This window comes from Haplochromis burtoni, unplaced genomic scaffold, assembly GCF_018398535.1.
Source record: "Haplochromis burtoni strain Fernald_Lab_line unplaced genomic scaffold, NCSU_Asbu1 Contig_91, whole genome shotgun sequence".
NCBI classification, from domain to species: domain Eukaryota; kingdom Metazoa; phylum Chordata; class Actinopteri; order Cichliformes; family Cichlidae; genus Haplochromis; species Haplochromis burtoni.
In genome coordinates, this window is record NW_024582452.1 from 1,530,528 (window position 1) to 1,546,640 (window position 16,113).

Below are 16,113 nucleotides of genomic sequence, written 5' to 3' on the forward strand. Positions count from 1 at the left end.
GTGTTTTGGTTTTTTTGTTTTTGTCTACAGGTGTTTATTTTACAGTCTAACTGCATAGTCCCACTGCTAGTACTTCAAGTATCACCAAGAATATCGTTTTGCTTAAAACTATGACCTTTTCTAGGATAAATAAACGATACATTGTTATGTATACTTTAAGTTATATTCCTTAGGTTGTTCTTTTCTTCTTCTTCTTATCATTATTATTAGTGAATAATTTATTATTTATTTGTGAATTATTATTATTGGTATTTTAATTAATCTGCCAGTTAATTACTGTTGTATACGCGTAGAAGATGTTTTAATTAGCGTCCACATTTTTCAGTCACGGAGGCTCAGGATGCAATCAGGTGACATGCGCACTCGACCCTGTTACCGAGTTTGTTATGATAAGTCGAGGCCTCGGACTAAATTAGGAGCCAACCCCCCGTGTTTATCCGGGCGAATCCCGTAATGGAGGGCATGGACCTGGACCAGGAGCTCATGCAGAAATTCAGCTGCATGGGTACAACAGACAAAGATATCCTCATATCAGAATTTCAGAGACTTCTTGGGTTTCAGCTAAACCCCGCAGGATGCGCCTTCTTTCTGGACATGACCAACTGGTGAGCTCGGGGACTCGTATGGCCTGCTGTTTGGTTAATGTTAGATAATATATAATGTGTACCAGCTAGCTTTCTGTGTAGCAGCATTTTTTGTACAAAGATAGTCTGCCTGAAAAACAAACAAACAGAAAATATCTCTGAAAGTTTTGTCCTCGCAGAACAAAAGCGTTTACGTTGGCCATAGAAGCGTCGGCTCAGTGACGGCTAACGACGTTGAAGAAGCGTAACTAGCTGAGTCAGTGTGACTCCGACTTTTGATTGCCTGTAACAGACACAGTGAAGGGTCGCAAGATTTGCATACCGGTGGAAAATTCCGTTGAAACAAATACTTTTTCGTTTAGGCACAACATAGCACCGAAGCGGATGCTGTATATGACAAAAAACATGTTCACGTGTGTTAGCCTGTTGTTAGTCACCACTTTTATTCTGAAAAGCTAGGACGTACAGGATAGCTAGCTAACTTAAACTGAACTAAACGGATAGTTAGGATTTATTTCAGTCTTTTAACTTGTTATTCAGTGAGTTACATGAGTACCCTTTAAGATACCCGTTACCTTTATTGTCGATACAACTACAGTACATTGTGTCTATACTTTATTACGTAACCCATCTACATTGAAGTTGCAGAGACGGAGCTCAAAGATCACTGAAGCTCAGAGATCTGGTTGCGCAAACCAGATCAATCTTAGCCGGACAGAATGTATTTCAGTTTTTTCACGTACGGAGGGTACTTGATAAGTCTTGTGTTTTTTAGGAAAAATGTGACTTCCGGTGGCATGTTTTAACAGTGAAACAATTCGCGGTGCCATTGCAGTGTACGGAAGCGAAAATGAATGTGCTGCTGAGGGGAAAGGCCATTTTGAAGTCATCCCAAAAATAGATTTCTCTGCGCATATGCGGCGCTGAGCCAGCTAATGCGGGTCTGTGGAAGATCAACTGTTCCAGCAGTGCGTTCACTGGGAGTGGGGCTGTTGTAGTATCACGTGATCTCGCTGCTCTGCAACGGGGTTTCTAAAAATAAAAACTGCTGGTTTATGGATGACCTGGTGTCACGGGAAGAACCCATCCTCAATGTGTCATACAGAAGCGTGATCTGTCTCCTTGTGATGCCTGATGATGGGGATGATTTTTGTCAGTGTACAATTACTAACTTTAAATGAAGCATGGGGAAAAAAAGCAAAAAAACAAACAAACCCCCAAATGGCTGAATTTAACCTTCACATGTGTGGAAAGGCTATAGCCTGTAGAATCATTTATCAACCAGCTGTAAAAACCGAGGCGTTACTTCTGCAACTGTATTATAAGTGAATATTTAGATTTACTCAAATTTCTGTTTTTTCATTCTTAGGAATTTACAGGCAGCCATTGGAGCCTATTATGACTTCGAAAGTCCCAACATCAGTGCACCCTGCATGTCCTTTGTAAAGGATGTGACGATTGGTGAGGGTGAATCCGTTCCACCTGACACACCTTTCACAAAGACCTGGAGGATACAGAACACCGGTAAGTCAGCTAGAATAAGAATAACACTTGTGTTGGAAAATAAAATAGTAACAGTATTTCCCAATGGTTGACTGCTTTGATGGGGTGGGTTGTCTGCAGTGGAGACTAATGTTGGTCTGTCCAGTTTTGGCTTTAGATGAGTAGCACTTTTTGGGAGCTATTATTTTACCTCTAGTTGGCTAGAGAGTTGTTGTCAAGTGGAGTATAACTGTGTTTTCATCAGCATCACTCAGACATGCACATAAACACAGTGACAGCCATAGACTAAAGTCTGTTGACCGCAGATATACTAAAGTGTCATTATAAGTGACTGCAAAATGCATGCACCGCTGTGCTCTCAAACCCATTGATTTCATTGGCAAAACAGTTTGTCACTGGACAAACCGCAGCACTCAACCTGGGAGTGCTTAAAGACACTGTGGTCATATTTTAACAGATATGAATTTGGGCAAAAACACTGTAATGACTGCCTGAAATTGTTTCTTCTTGTAGGCTGACCTGTGTGTAAGGCCAGTTTACATTTCGTATATCATCCTCCTAATAGCTTTACAGCTGTATTAAACCTGTGGAGGTACATAGGAAAAGAAATGCAGATATTGCACAGGAAGTTTTGAAAAGTCCCTATTTTGCTCTGTCCTTCAGCGCTCCCAACAAACAGCATATTGAATCCAACTGCAAGCACCGTGCACATGGCATCCTGTGCAAAGGCCCTGTTGCGTTTTCAACAAATCTCATTTTATTTAAATAAGGTGGCATTACGTGTTACATAACTGAACTGGCTCTTTTGATTCGCTTTTCTTGTGTCAAAAATGTTAGGAAAAAAAAAATGTAACTTTTCAAGCAACAGCAAATCACTTGTTTATTTAAATGCTGCAGCTCTGCCTCTAGCCAACCAAGGCACATTATATAAAAATATTCCAAAAGAATGAGGTAGTTGGTTGAGCAGCCTGCCATTCAATACTGATCTAAAATAGAAGCTGATCATTGGTTAGTAATCACTATATCGTACATGAGTACAGTTCGTAACAAGAAAAATTGTCTGTTTGTCTTCCAGGTGCAGAGTCATGGCCTCCAGGAGTTTCTCTGAAGTATGTTGGAGGAGATCAGTTCGGCCACATAAACATGGTGATGGTGCGTTCTCTAGACCCGCAGGAAATGACTGATGTCAGTGTGCAGATGCATAGTCCTGTATCTCCGGGTATGTACCAGGGCCAGTGGAGAATGTGCACAGCTACTGGACTTTTCTATGGAGGTGAGAACTACAACTTTACTTAAAAAATGTTAAATGGAGTTACTTATCGTGATGATAAGTAACTCAATTTTTATGATAAGTAACTCCATTTATTTATTTATTAACTTCTTTTTTGTTTTGTTTTTTTAAATGTTTTTGCTATAAGACAGCCAAAATGTGTTTCCTGGTTGATTCTGATGGCATAGGATTATGGGGATTTCCTTCAGAGCTAAACAAGGGGTTGGAGCCATAAGTAATATATCAGCTGCTAGGGCTGTTCGATATAACGATATATATTGGATGACGATATAAAAACATTTATAGTTTCATTTTACGCTATCGTTTGTTTCGTGGTGTCGCAAAATAAACTGTTTACGGCAATATTTTTTCATCGTTTTGATCGTCACTGTAGTGGCTATATTAATTTCTTAAAGTTCTCTCTTTCTCATAACCACACTATGGATGGACAAGCGCCTGTTTTTATGCGTTGTCATTACCAAACAACGATGGTAAAACCATCGTGTGTCCGCCTGTTTATTTTCCACATAAACCTTTCACAATAAAGCTCAAGATCCTGTTGAGACTTTTCAAAATAAACTGAATCACGTGAAAGAGTATGCAGAGTATTTACGGATGAGAAGCAAAAAAGAGCCGTCAGGTGCTAAAAAATAAACCTTAGACTCAAACGTTAGAACAGGCTTTTCCCCGCAGCACGCTGTGTAATAAATACTCACGAAGAAAACGGCGGCCGTTACAACTTATGTCAAAAAAAGTATCGTTTCATGCATCGGTTAAAACACTCGACTCCAGGTACATGACGCGCAGCTGGAAACACTTCACGCAAGACGAGCTACCCGAGATTCACAGAATTTACAGAAAATGTTAAACTTTGTGATTTATATCGTTATCAGGACGATAGATGTCTTATATTGGGATATGAGATTTTGGTCATATTGCACAGCCCTATCAGCTGGTACAAAAAAGAGAGAAAACTAGAAATATTGTGTAGGAAGACATTAATAGACCTACAGCTGGGGGATAACTTACCTAAGGTGCAAGTAAGTTATCTTCAATAAATGGAATTTCTTGAATAAAAAGACAAAGTGACTCTAATGAAATAATGTCATCTTTTTGTCATGCTAACTTACTGTTCAAGGTTTAAATTCTATTGTGGAAGCACTGTGGTTGAAGCACTGCTACGCAGATGGTTATTCTTCAGAGCTTTGTTGGAATCTTATTTGGTCTTGAACTTTTAGACAGATAAGTCAAGCTATTTGTAGAGTGCCTTTGTTTGGGGTTTTTGGGCTTTGTTATGTATACACAGAAAAAAATGTTCAAATCAAGTAAATCTTATTTATATACCTTGATATCACATTACAGTTTTGCCTCAAGGGGCTTTACACGGCACACAACAACCCTGTCATTAGACAGTTAATTAAATTAGTCACATTTTGTTTGTGATTCATGGCTTATATAAGCTGCTGACGCTGAATTATACATGTCGTCCAGGCTTACTTTGTGTTGACTCTACAAAACCTAAAACCCTAGTCAGAGATAATGGTGTTTCGACAGTGGTTATCAGCTTTCTTTGTTATCTCAGGCCTTTTGCTGATGAAAACGCTGTATATAACCTACTCCAGACAAGACTAGACTATGCATTTACCATTAGTTACCATGGTGATCTAGGCAGGTGAAGCGAGACCCACTGTTGGGATGCTAACAGCTCGGACATTAGGATCACCATACATTGCTAACCCATTAATTTTGCTACACTGTACAATGTGCCGTGCCGCAGTAACAGGGAATTATTAGCACTTCATCTTCATTAATGAAGATGAAGTGCTAGATCATTTTGTATGGATGTGCTGCAATAAAACTTAATTATTTATCATTAAATTAATTGATTTATGTCCTATCAGGATGTCTCTAAAGACTTCTCTACTTACAAATTAAGCTGGAGAGGGATGTTGAATTTAAACACTGGGCTTTAATATTTCATCCACCTGTTCATCACAATTATTTCCCACCTAAAATAGTTTCATGCTGACTTAAGGAGTAAGAAGAGGGCTGCAGATCAGAATCACATTAAGTCTTTGAGGATACAAGGTGTGAAGTGTAGTCCAGCCTAATTATTATACAGTAAATATTTTGTAACCGTTTGATTTATTGGTATTGGGTAATATCCTGCATATAGACACAGGTTTAGTTACATGTTATCAACTCTATGATTATGTTTAAGCACACCATTGTCTATTTACAGATGTAATTTGGGTGATCCTGAGTGTGGAGGTTGGAGGCCTCCTTGGTGTCACACAGCAGCTTTCCTCTTTTCAAGCTGAGTTCAACACCCAGCCTCATCGTAACCTGGAAGGAGATTATAACCCCTTCGCCTCACCAGAGAAAAACAAGTGCCCTAACAGCAACAACAACAGCCTTCACGATGACAGCAACCATAGAGTTGCAGAGGAACATTGGGAGGGAAGCCCAAACCAGCTGCAGCAAGACCAGAATGGACTTTCACAAAACTCTGTGGATATATTAGCAAACAGTCTACAAAGCAATCTATCAGTAGTCTCTTGCAACCAGGTGAGACATATCACAGAGCCACAACATTGTCTGTGCATGTTAATTAGGGTTGAATCACACTGAATCTTTTGTGGACAAAATTAAAAGGTCAACATTTGCCTTTAATAGATTATCCCGAGTGGTGGTGTGCTCAGAGCACGTATTAGAACTAAATGCAAAGTTTACCAGCTGTAATTTTGCAGTGTTGGCCAGGACAGCTCCATGCTGTTGTTGGTATGGCACAGACTAATGTAGCTATACTGAAAAATATAGACTTTAGACACCGAAAATCTGTAAAGCTGCTGTTTAGCAAGTTCAATAGTTTGGACTTTTTCTGCTCATGTCAGCACCTTTTAAAATCTACTTTTAATGTTTGCTGTTGCTAAACAGGAAATACCCTACGCCCCTAGTCACACAGGCGTAGAGATTAGTTGGTGATGCCCTTGCTGAGTGGGTGCTGGAATTGCTAACAATCACTGAATTAGTTGCAGTGACTGTAAACTGTGAAGCTATGTTTTCTGTCTGTTGTTGGTCTACTACTACTACTACTTTTTTTTTTTTTTTAATCCTTTCTCTTTGTTGCAGGGTATACAGGAGCCCTATCCATTTGGGCACTCTTAAATCATGGGACTTGTGAAGGAGTGAAGCAGCACTAAAATCATACCTCTGGAGTCTGTCACACCAACAAAAGAAAGAAGAGGTTCATCAGTAGAGAGTGGAGAGTGTGGAGATTCAAAAACACTTTATGCAAAGTCCAGTTAGACTGAATATCCGGAGGCCAACGCTCCTGACATGCAGCTCAACCAACATCCTGCACCCACTGTATGCACGTGTGAATGCTAAGTTAAAAATGAGTGCTATGAGTCTTTTGAGTGATAACTTTTTTTCTTTTATTTTTCAAAAAAAAATAATTTTTTTAGCAGTCAGAGTACCCATTAAACAGATGACAGGAGTGTGTGAATGTTTGTGTATTTGTGTGTGGATTGTGCAACATGACAAAAGAGAATTTGGAGGAAAAGCCATTCACTTTGCCAACTGATTCTCCGGTTTCTACTCTGATTTATTGGTATGTTGATTAGGTTTGTGGACTCTTTGTTGTCTAGACTACTAAATTCCTGAAACATAATTTATGCATTTTTAAAGAAACAATATTTTCCAAAAGCTTATTTGAAAGTTAGATAAGTCTAAACTGTGTTTTTCATGCCACATACAGTATGACCAGTATTTTGTAAGCCGTTAGCTGGAAGTTTAGAAACAGTGCAGCTTATTTAAACAAGAGGGAATCGGCCAAATTGAAGCTAAGATCAGAGAAACAGAAGTCTCATACATTAATTACAAATATTTTCTGACATAAATTATTTTGTATTATTGGTAAATGTTCCTGACTTCATAGTTGGGTCATTAATTCATACATTAATTCATAAAAAGTTTTAAAAAACTAGATTCCTGCAAAGTATAAGATGCGTAATTCAAGTCATATAAACAGAAGTAAAGACATAATTTCTCATTATGAATCCGTTTGGTTGTTTGTTTACTGCTTCAAATTCAACTTAAAGCTGTCTTGGAAATGTTTTTAACATATTAAGTTGAATGTAAATGATGAATGTAGAAGGGGAAAATTCTTTTGGAAACACATAAATTTACCCAAAGATTCTTAATGGGATATTTTCATTCAACTGTCAGTTTTATTCATGTTATTGTTGGTTTTCATCTCGTTAAATTTATGTTTGAGAAGTTCCATTTAAAAGACTACAAACGGTCTCATTGATATTTCTCATTTAATCACACGCTTGATTTTTTTTTTTTATCACCAATCAAATAACTGATTCATATCCTTTTTTTTTTTTTTAAGTAATGTTATTCAGCATTTACTTACTTGCTAATCTATGCACTGAGTAATGAACCCCAATGGCAAGGCCTCAGTGTACCTTTTCTCCTTGGTAAGAAGGTGTGTTTTTTTTATGCTGTGTGTTAGATCCCTGTCATACCCTTTTATGTTGAGGCCTGTAACCTGATGAGAGTTGACGTGAGAACACCGTTCAGCTGACACTTGAGGATCCATGAGATCTAAATGTTGCTTAGAACAATGTGCATTTCCTGTTAATAAAGAGAGAGATTAATGTTTATCTTGCTATCAGAGGTAGTTATTGTCAATTTAATGTAATATTGCAAAGTTTCCACTGGCCAAAATGAATTGCAGAATGAATCAGTTGGCATTAGACTCAAACAGCAGCACATTTAGGTGAGTGAGAAGCAAACAGATGAAAGCTTATTTCTGGTATGTTTGATGAATGTTTGTATGATTAAATTATCAGTGAAAATGAAAGCCTGTGTGGTCATGCTTTTCATGGTTTTATGAAGCGACTCACTAGCAGATTCCAAGAAAGAAAATTAAACCTTTAAATAATGGCTGTTATGATGGTGGCTGTATGTTTTACTATGAGAAAGTGTAAAGATTAAAAAAAAAACAACCCTCAGGAATATTTCCAGCACCTTGTTGAATCTATGACATGACAAATTAAGGCAGCTCTGAAGGCAAAAGTTTGTCCAACTCAGTGCTAGCAAGGTGTAACTAGTGAACGTATGTACAAGGAACGAAAATGTGTCTAATACTTGGTGATTTCATCATTAATCTTAAAAGGGCTTTTCCATCTGTGACAGATTTTTAAATGCTGCTTATTAACTGAAAAAAAGAAAACAGCAGCAAATTCTTCAGCCTATATAACAGTCTATATTTATATATAACGCATATATAAATATAATTTTCTTTAAAGTCTTGATGTTTCATGAACATGTGACATAGGTTGGATGATACTACTGATGACATTCAGAAATTCTCTGAATTGCTCGGAGAGCTGAAATGTATTTATCAGACACATTTGTCATTTTAAAGTTAAAATAGTCGCTGCAGTGAGTTTATTTATAAAGGACCAATGAGAAGAAAAGGAGAAAAGTTTAAAATGCTTGTTTGTAGTCCAAGAATTAAAAAGATGTGCTTGAAAATCAGCATAACACATCCACAAAAGATCCACCTGAGTGTTGGACAGTCAGATCCCGGAGCGGCATTACTGCTCAGCATCAGTGTAGCAGTATCAGGTCTCCTTTTCATGTATAGCATAACCAGGGCATGGCACACCTGTCTCAGGTAGATCCGGTGATCTCTAACGTTCTCCTAACTTCCATTCCGGGAAGTTCCCCATTAAGGTGATGAATGCAGCAATGAAGTCATTTGTCTTTAAAACATAACACTAATCTCCTTTATAATGTATCATTCTTTAATTTAAGACCTTTAGAAAAGATGAACTAAATAAATAGTTCAGTTTATTAAAAGTGGAACTTAGTGATCTTTGAAGGTAGATGCTTTCTGTTTTTCCAAGGTTCGATGTAAAAAGTGCCTAGTGGACTAAAAAAAGAACGAGTCAGTGGCTCTTTCTTTGGCCTTGGCTCTTCAAGTGCCCCTCTAGTTTTAGAATTGCATTTTCTAATATTCCCATCCAGGTATATTTAATTCAAAATTAGGAAATGTTTTATTATTAAACCAGTCTTGATAAATAGCACTTTTTATGTGTCAGTGATATGGCATGGTTTATTCCCATGCTCTACAATAAAAATAAATAAATTGGTAGCATGTTATAATAATGTTGCACTATTAAGCATTAGTAAGGTATTAGCAAGTGCTTCATTCATCATCATATAGCATTACTCCTCCTTAGTATGCCATTTATAAAGACAGATATAATATTATGACTACGATGATGATTCTGATTATTACTCCCAGTGATGTCGTAGCAGTGGTAGCTGTAAATGATGTAACAGTAACAGATGGATAAACATATCTGTATTTATAGATAGCATAATAAAGCGGAGTAATGATAAATGATGAATTAAGAACTTGCTAATACCTTGCTAATTTCTTGTAGCGTGACATTATTATAAAGTGCCACTAAATTAAATTAATGGTTTAATAACGAATAACTCCAAATCATGCTGTCTATAGACAAAAAAACACACAGAGGCTACTTTTTTGTCAACAAACTTGTTTCCCTTTCAAACCAATATCGCAATATTGACACCATCACAACAAATTTGATTTGGGTTTTTCATCACTATCGTCATTATCTGTGATCATAATCATCTTTATGCATATTTAAATGAACTTGTTACATCAAGATGAACAGGCACTACACCAGTTAGGAGATAAAAGTACATCACTAACTATGAACATACATCTTCTAGACCGCTAATAAAGGGTTTCCACAACATGAGCTGCTGTCCCCTGTGTGCATAAGGAAGAGATCAACATAAAAAAGCATTTTACATGTACACCTTTTTACTGCCTCAACATGGTTAGGTCTCATTTTCAACTCAACACAGTTGTACAGTTACAATAGAATATAATCTTTAAATTACATCATCATATACAAATCTGACAGCGTGGGGTAACGTCACGCTTTTATGATACACTGACAATTCCATTGCAATAAAATTCATACAATATGGTACCTATTACTTAATATGTTTTCCATTGCTGTTATTTAATGAAACACATTTACATGTATAACACTACATTTTGTCTTAATAGTCAATCACTTGCATTTTTTTTTGTGGTTTTTTTGTTACATTTACACAACTCATACACACTGGGTGATGGAGATGTTTTCCCTCAGAATATTAACCTGATAATGTGGATTATGCATTTGAACCTGTGTGTATTGTGTATGTATATCCTGCTTAATGCATGTGTGTTTGCACGTGTGTGGAAGTGTGTGCGCATGTGCATCGAGGATGTATGACATTTTTATGACAGGAGTCCTTTTTGCTATGCTGGACAGCTTTACTCTAAGACACAACTCGTGAGCTGGTGATGTGTTTCTCCTCATGTGTGAGACCCAAAACCTGTCAAATCCTGTTCCAGACACAAAGCTAAACACATCTGACTGTTGTTAGTCTGGTGACATTTAAACTAAGTTATAAATAGCAATCTCCAATCTAATCAGATTTAGGTGCAACTGGTAGCAAGATAACTCACTAATCCACCTTTGATAAATGCAATTCCTGCTATGATTTTAATTTAAATGGTGCAAGATTTCAAAAATAACCATGTAATGCACCCTGTAAGTCATCCTGCATGCAGTGCAGTACTTGTCATATGTATCCCCAGTATTTTGTAACATGTTTGGGTTTTTTGACAACTGAATTTTGATGGACTGTGAAGCAACTATAAGTTGATCTTCAGTGAAGCTGCTTCACACTGATATGGTAAATTATTGCACGGAGTGAAAACAGATAGTTGATGGTATTGGGTCGTTCTTTGGCTCAGCATTAAAACGGGCCACATAACTAGTGCTTTTTGCTAGGCAAGGCTTTAAATGACAGTGGAGAACAATGCTTATACGACACGCCCTCTTTCAAGCCCAAACACTAGTACATTCATGTCCTGTTGGAGAGGCTTCAATCTTCAGACAACAGTCTGTAGCACAGTAACACACTGAGATGCCTCCACTGGCCCTTCACTCTGGAAGAAAAGTCCCCAGCATATGCACTGTTCAAAACCCTCCTCTCAAACTGCAGTGGAAACCTCATGATGACTTGATCCGCCTTCACTCTGAGGGAATGCATCGCAGGTCTTTCTCGTTATCAGTAGCGGGACATAGTAAGGAATTACTGAACCAAGGATGAGAGCTTCTGTGAAAAACTGTAAATCCTTTCCATGATTTGCATGAAGATGGTTTTCTCAAAGGATTTGTGACGCTAAGAAAAACAGATGTTGAAAGCAAAACAAACCAACATAAAATCAGTTCATCAACAAGCTTTCTCTTGTGAAATTAGAAGCATGTGCATGTCCAGAAGCTTGTGATGCTAAGAAGTAATCTCTGCATTTGTAGTTGAAGTGTTGCATCAGGTTGGAGCCTAAACAAGGCTGCAGGATTCAGGGAATGCACGTCGTTGCATAGCACATGCTGCTATGCAAGTTCAGAAACAGTTAACACACGTAGCACTGCACACACTGGAAAAGAGGTTGGACCAAATCACAAAGAAAAAACAAACAAACAAACAAACAAAAAACCAAAAAGAGGATACTGTCAGTGGTACTTTTAAAACTACACAGCATTCCTGATGTGAGAATGATGGCTGACCGTACACAGCATTAAAAATGCTACACAAAATGGCATCACACTGTATATACACAATGCAGGTTAGAGAAGCTCATCTTTGTCAAATGGGTACAACTGATTATATTATCTTCCCATTTTCACAAGTGAACTCACTGCAGTTTAAATAAGCTGCATTATATTGTTAAATACAGCTACACAGACAAGCAATGTGTTCCTGCACTGTCTTGATGTTATAGTTGAGTGTGTATATACTGGAATAACTGCTGCTCTTGTTTTTAAATGTGTAAGTTCGCCCACCCCAAATGCTGGATAAAATATATTATACTGATATATTGTCTTTTAGGTTACTAAGTTTTATTTAGGCAAAACTGCTTGGCGCATCTGTTGGGCAAGGGATGTGTTGCTCTTAAGTCTCTGGCTATGTGCGGTGCAATTGGACGGGACAGTTCAAGCTGCCTCCAATGGCATATCCTTGTCCAGTAATGTGACTAGATTGGCTCGACATAATTGGCTGGGTACAGTCCCTCTCTGCCGTTGTCCAAACGACCTCTACACCAGCCTTGCTCGTCTTCATCCTCAGTCTTAGTCAGTTCATCGCCTGCAAAAGACAAATGATTCCTTAATCAGCACACTCGTACGTTTCACTTAAATCTAAAGCAGAGCTATTCATCAGAATATTTCCACATTTTCTCCTTTATTATGTATTTTGATAATAAATCACCGGAAAGAAAGAAAAAATCCTCACTCTAGTAAACATACAGTTGCAAGGTAGAACCACCCAAAAGCTCCTTTATTCTAGTTTTTTTTTTTTTGCAGTTACGCATAGTTTGTAAAATAACATTATGTTGTATAAATGAGACTTTTGAACTTTCCACCAAAACTATAAAATAGATTAAACTAAATAGGCCAGCAGCAGGTTAACTTAGCGTAGCACAACCACCAGAAACATGAATAAACAGCTAGAGTGACATCAAATGTGTGCTGTGTTGGTAACACTGGTTAGTTGTGTATTTGTGCTTTAAGGTTGTTAGGGGAAAAAAGCAAAACTGTCCGATAGATAATATGTCAAAAACCCACAACTTGTCTGTTTTTCACTTTCTTGTACAAGAATAACTTACACAGAATTTACAGCATTTATAGTATCATTTTATTTGTATATCCTCAGAGAATAAAGTACTCCTTTAGATCAAGGATGTCAAACTCATTTGACATTGTGGGCCACATGCTGCTCACCCTGATTTTAAGTCGGCTGGATCAGTGAAGCTTCCCTTTCTCTCAGTGTAACAAAGTTTAACAACACATTTAATCACTGAGATCTCTTAATATAAGAAAAGGAAATGCAATGTGTCTCAGGTTTTCTACATATTAAAGACATGTTGCTCTTGTAAATACAAGAAAACTGTCTCTTTAGACTTAACTTGTAAGAAATAAATGTGTAAAATAAAGGGAAACATTCTGATTGCCCACCCTGTCCTGTCACAATAAAAGAGAAATGTTTTGTTTATTCAGTCACTGTAAAAACAAGCAAACTAAACTAAACTAAAACTAAATCAAGGCATAAATTACTATAGTAGTTCCCTATGGTGATTTGTTTGTCTGTTACTTAATTTCATCGGTGTAGTATGAGTAACCATAGGGACGGTCTTTATCAGTAGGAAAAGCTGTTAAAGTAATAAAAAAGGAGTTAAGATTCCGATATTTATGCCTACATTTTCCAAAACCAACCAGTGGGCCTGACTGGAGTCAGAAAAAGGTTTCAAAGATGAGTGGTTGATGTCATGTTGTTCAACTTCTGTGAACAACATGACATCAACCACTCATCTCTGAAACCTTTTTCAGGCCCAAAGAGTGCTCAACTTCTGTGAACACTCTTTGGGCCTCACAATCCAGTTTGATCCCCAAACAAATGTCAAACATCTTAAAATTATCCAGGGAAGTTTTTCTTTCTGGCAGTAAAGTGCAAAGAAAAGCAGTAACATACCATTAAAGGGTAAGGAATTTCACTGATGTCAGGTAAACAAATACTAGCAAAGAAGAAGTGTGATTCATTTTGTTTGCCTCTAAGGAAGCGACAGGAGGTGCTTTCAATGGTTTTTAAACAGAATACATACAACAGCTTGCAGGTGAACAACACAAAGAAAGTTTCTGTGCCTGAAGAGTTTGGGCAGGGGGTGGGGTGTCGCTTTGTTTGTTTCATGTCTTTATCAGGCGACAACTTGATGAACAAAGACCTTCACTCACAGTGTGGTTAAAATATGGATGCAGAGGGAGGAACAAGACAAAGATACACAGCTGTTGCTTCTTCAGTAGCTATTCTTCTGTTTATGGTTTGCCTTTAAATTGTTAGTCATGTCACTGTGATGGCTCTAGAGCACTGTTTTGGACTAGCTTTGGAGCTTCTGTTAAGTGTTAGCAAGTCCCTGTAATTTGTTGTCCATGTGGCTATTATTGACTCATCATTGCTATTTTCTACAGAGGAAGGAACTTGAAAATACATATTAGGTCAAGCTGCTTTTGAACACCTGCATCAAGCTACAGCTTGTCATCTTATCTGAAATCTACAGCCTCAATAACATAAAATAAAAATTTAACTGCATTTTTGTTGTAGTTATTGGTACGCTTGAGCTGAATGGCATGATTATTGACAAAATCCCCAAACTATGTCACCCGGTCATGCACATGTACCTGCTTTAAAGGAGAGCTCATCCTGCTCCTGGCCTTCGTAGTCATAGAGAGCACGCACGCGTACCCCTCTCCCAGTGCTGGAATCATCTTCAAATGAATTGCCGTTCCCACCGTTCTCATTGCCTGAGTATGCAGCGGGCTGCTCATCATCAGACCACTCAGTCGAATAAGCTTGGTTCTTCTCATAGCTGCTCACACTGGAAGAGAGAGAAAAGGGAGGCTGACATTAGGATCCAAAACAAAAGACTGAAATTTAAAGGTTTTGAACAGGTCAAAACCATTAACAAACTAATCCTGCTAGCCAGTGTCAGAAATGAGCTGCTTGCCACAGACCTTCGTGACTGTCTAAAAACTATTCTGGTGTTAAGGAAAGGTGTTATGAAAAGAGTTATTCTGCATTCACAGAAAACACTGGGAACATGCATCAGGGGAGTCTAGAGAAGCTAAAACATGACACCTGACACTTGTAGTTCCATGATGGCATGCGCTATGAAAGAGTTTTGCTGGCTTTACTTTGTAGTAATGCTGTGACAATATATTGTGTATAATTAAATTTGGACTTCAGTATAAACAGTTTAAACACAGTCTTCTTCCTGAAAGGCTCAGGTGGGACGATTTAAAGTGACAGACTCTTAAACCACAGGTACACAAAACATCTTTGTGGTACTTTAGGCTGAAAACTGAAGCATATACTTTATCAACATGTGAGATTAAAATTAATATGTGTTAAAGTGGAAGATTATGAAGTCTAAAAATGTAAAAATCTTGAAACAGGCTGGTTTTAGCTTCCCCAATGAGATTTGTTCACAAAACATAAACATTTAAAATAAAATTAAACTGAATAAAAATAATTATTAGTCATCTTGTAATTTTATTGCTAGATTTGACTCAAAAATATGTGACCGTAAAATACACTAGCAGAACTCTTGAACTAACCTGCTACGGTCACCAGGTGGAGCCACATGGTCAGTGCTAGGAGTGGGTGGGGCTCCGTCTGGTTTCTTTTTCTTTGGAGGAGCTGAAGCCTGGTCTGGGTTGTACTCCTGGTGAGGAGAGAGAAGAGAAGCACATAAAGTAATGTAGAAAATAAAGGGGAGAAGTGTCGTACACGTTTTTTTGGTGATGGCTTGGCATTGCACCTCAAATATGGGCCAGTTCATGTGCATTCCTGGGCCGTGGTTGTTGCTGAACCACTTGAGATCCTCCTGCGTGTTTGCAGCCAAGATCGTGCGCTCCAGTTCTCTGTATATTGTGGCATAGCTGAAGAGAGGAAAATGAAACAAATAGTGACAATAAAAGTGCCAGAAGGGACCTGTGGGTGCTGCCAATTTGGCAACAGAATCACCAGTGTAGTTCAAATTCTAGGTTGAAAGAGATCTAGTGTTGGGTGACGACAGGACTAAAGTGT

General features: G+C 37.9%; 2 protein-coding genes across 4 annotated transcripts in view; one reads left to right on the forward strand and one right to left on the reverse strand.

Annotated features, from left to right (window-relative positions):
- Window positions 1-362: 362 nt before the first annotated feature.
- Window positions 363-8,230, forward strand: LOC102310847 (inflammation and lipid regulator with UBA-like and NBR1-like domains). The gene is made up of 5 exons (XM_005926227.3): window positions 363-605; window positions 1,954-2,108; window positions 3,163-3,360; window positions 5,600-5,925; window positions 6,490-8,230. The coding sequence occupies exons 1-5, from the start codon at window positions 454-456 to the stop codon at window positions 6,523-6,525; spliced, it is 867 nt and encodes a 288-aa protein (XP_005926289.1). The 5' UTR covers window positions 363-453; the 3' UTR covers window positions 6,526-8,230.
- A 1,986-nt stretch (window positions 8,231-10,216) lies between these two features.
- The window catches only part of LOC102311157 (protein kinase C and casein kinase substrate in neurons protein 1), a 36,648-nt gene continuing 30,751 nt past the window's right edge, over window positions 10,217-16,113 (reverse strand). For all 3 annotated transcript variants that reach the window (XM_005926228.3, XM_042222690.1, XM_005926229.3), the window contains exons 7-10: window positions 15,845-15,965; window positions 15,642-15,748; window positions 14,706-14,902; window positions 10,217-12,618 (exon numbers count right to left, since the gene is read on the reverse strand). In XM_005926228.3, coding sequence (XP_005926290.1) covers window positions 12,509-12,618; window positions 14,706-14,902; window positions 15,642-15,748; window positions 15,845-15,965 — 535 coding nt within the window. In that variant the 3' untranslated portion in view covers window positions 10,217-12,508. The remainder of the gene's footprint in view (window positions 12,619-14,705; window positions 14,903-15,641; window positions 15,749-15,844; window positions 15,966-16,113) is intronic.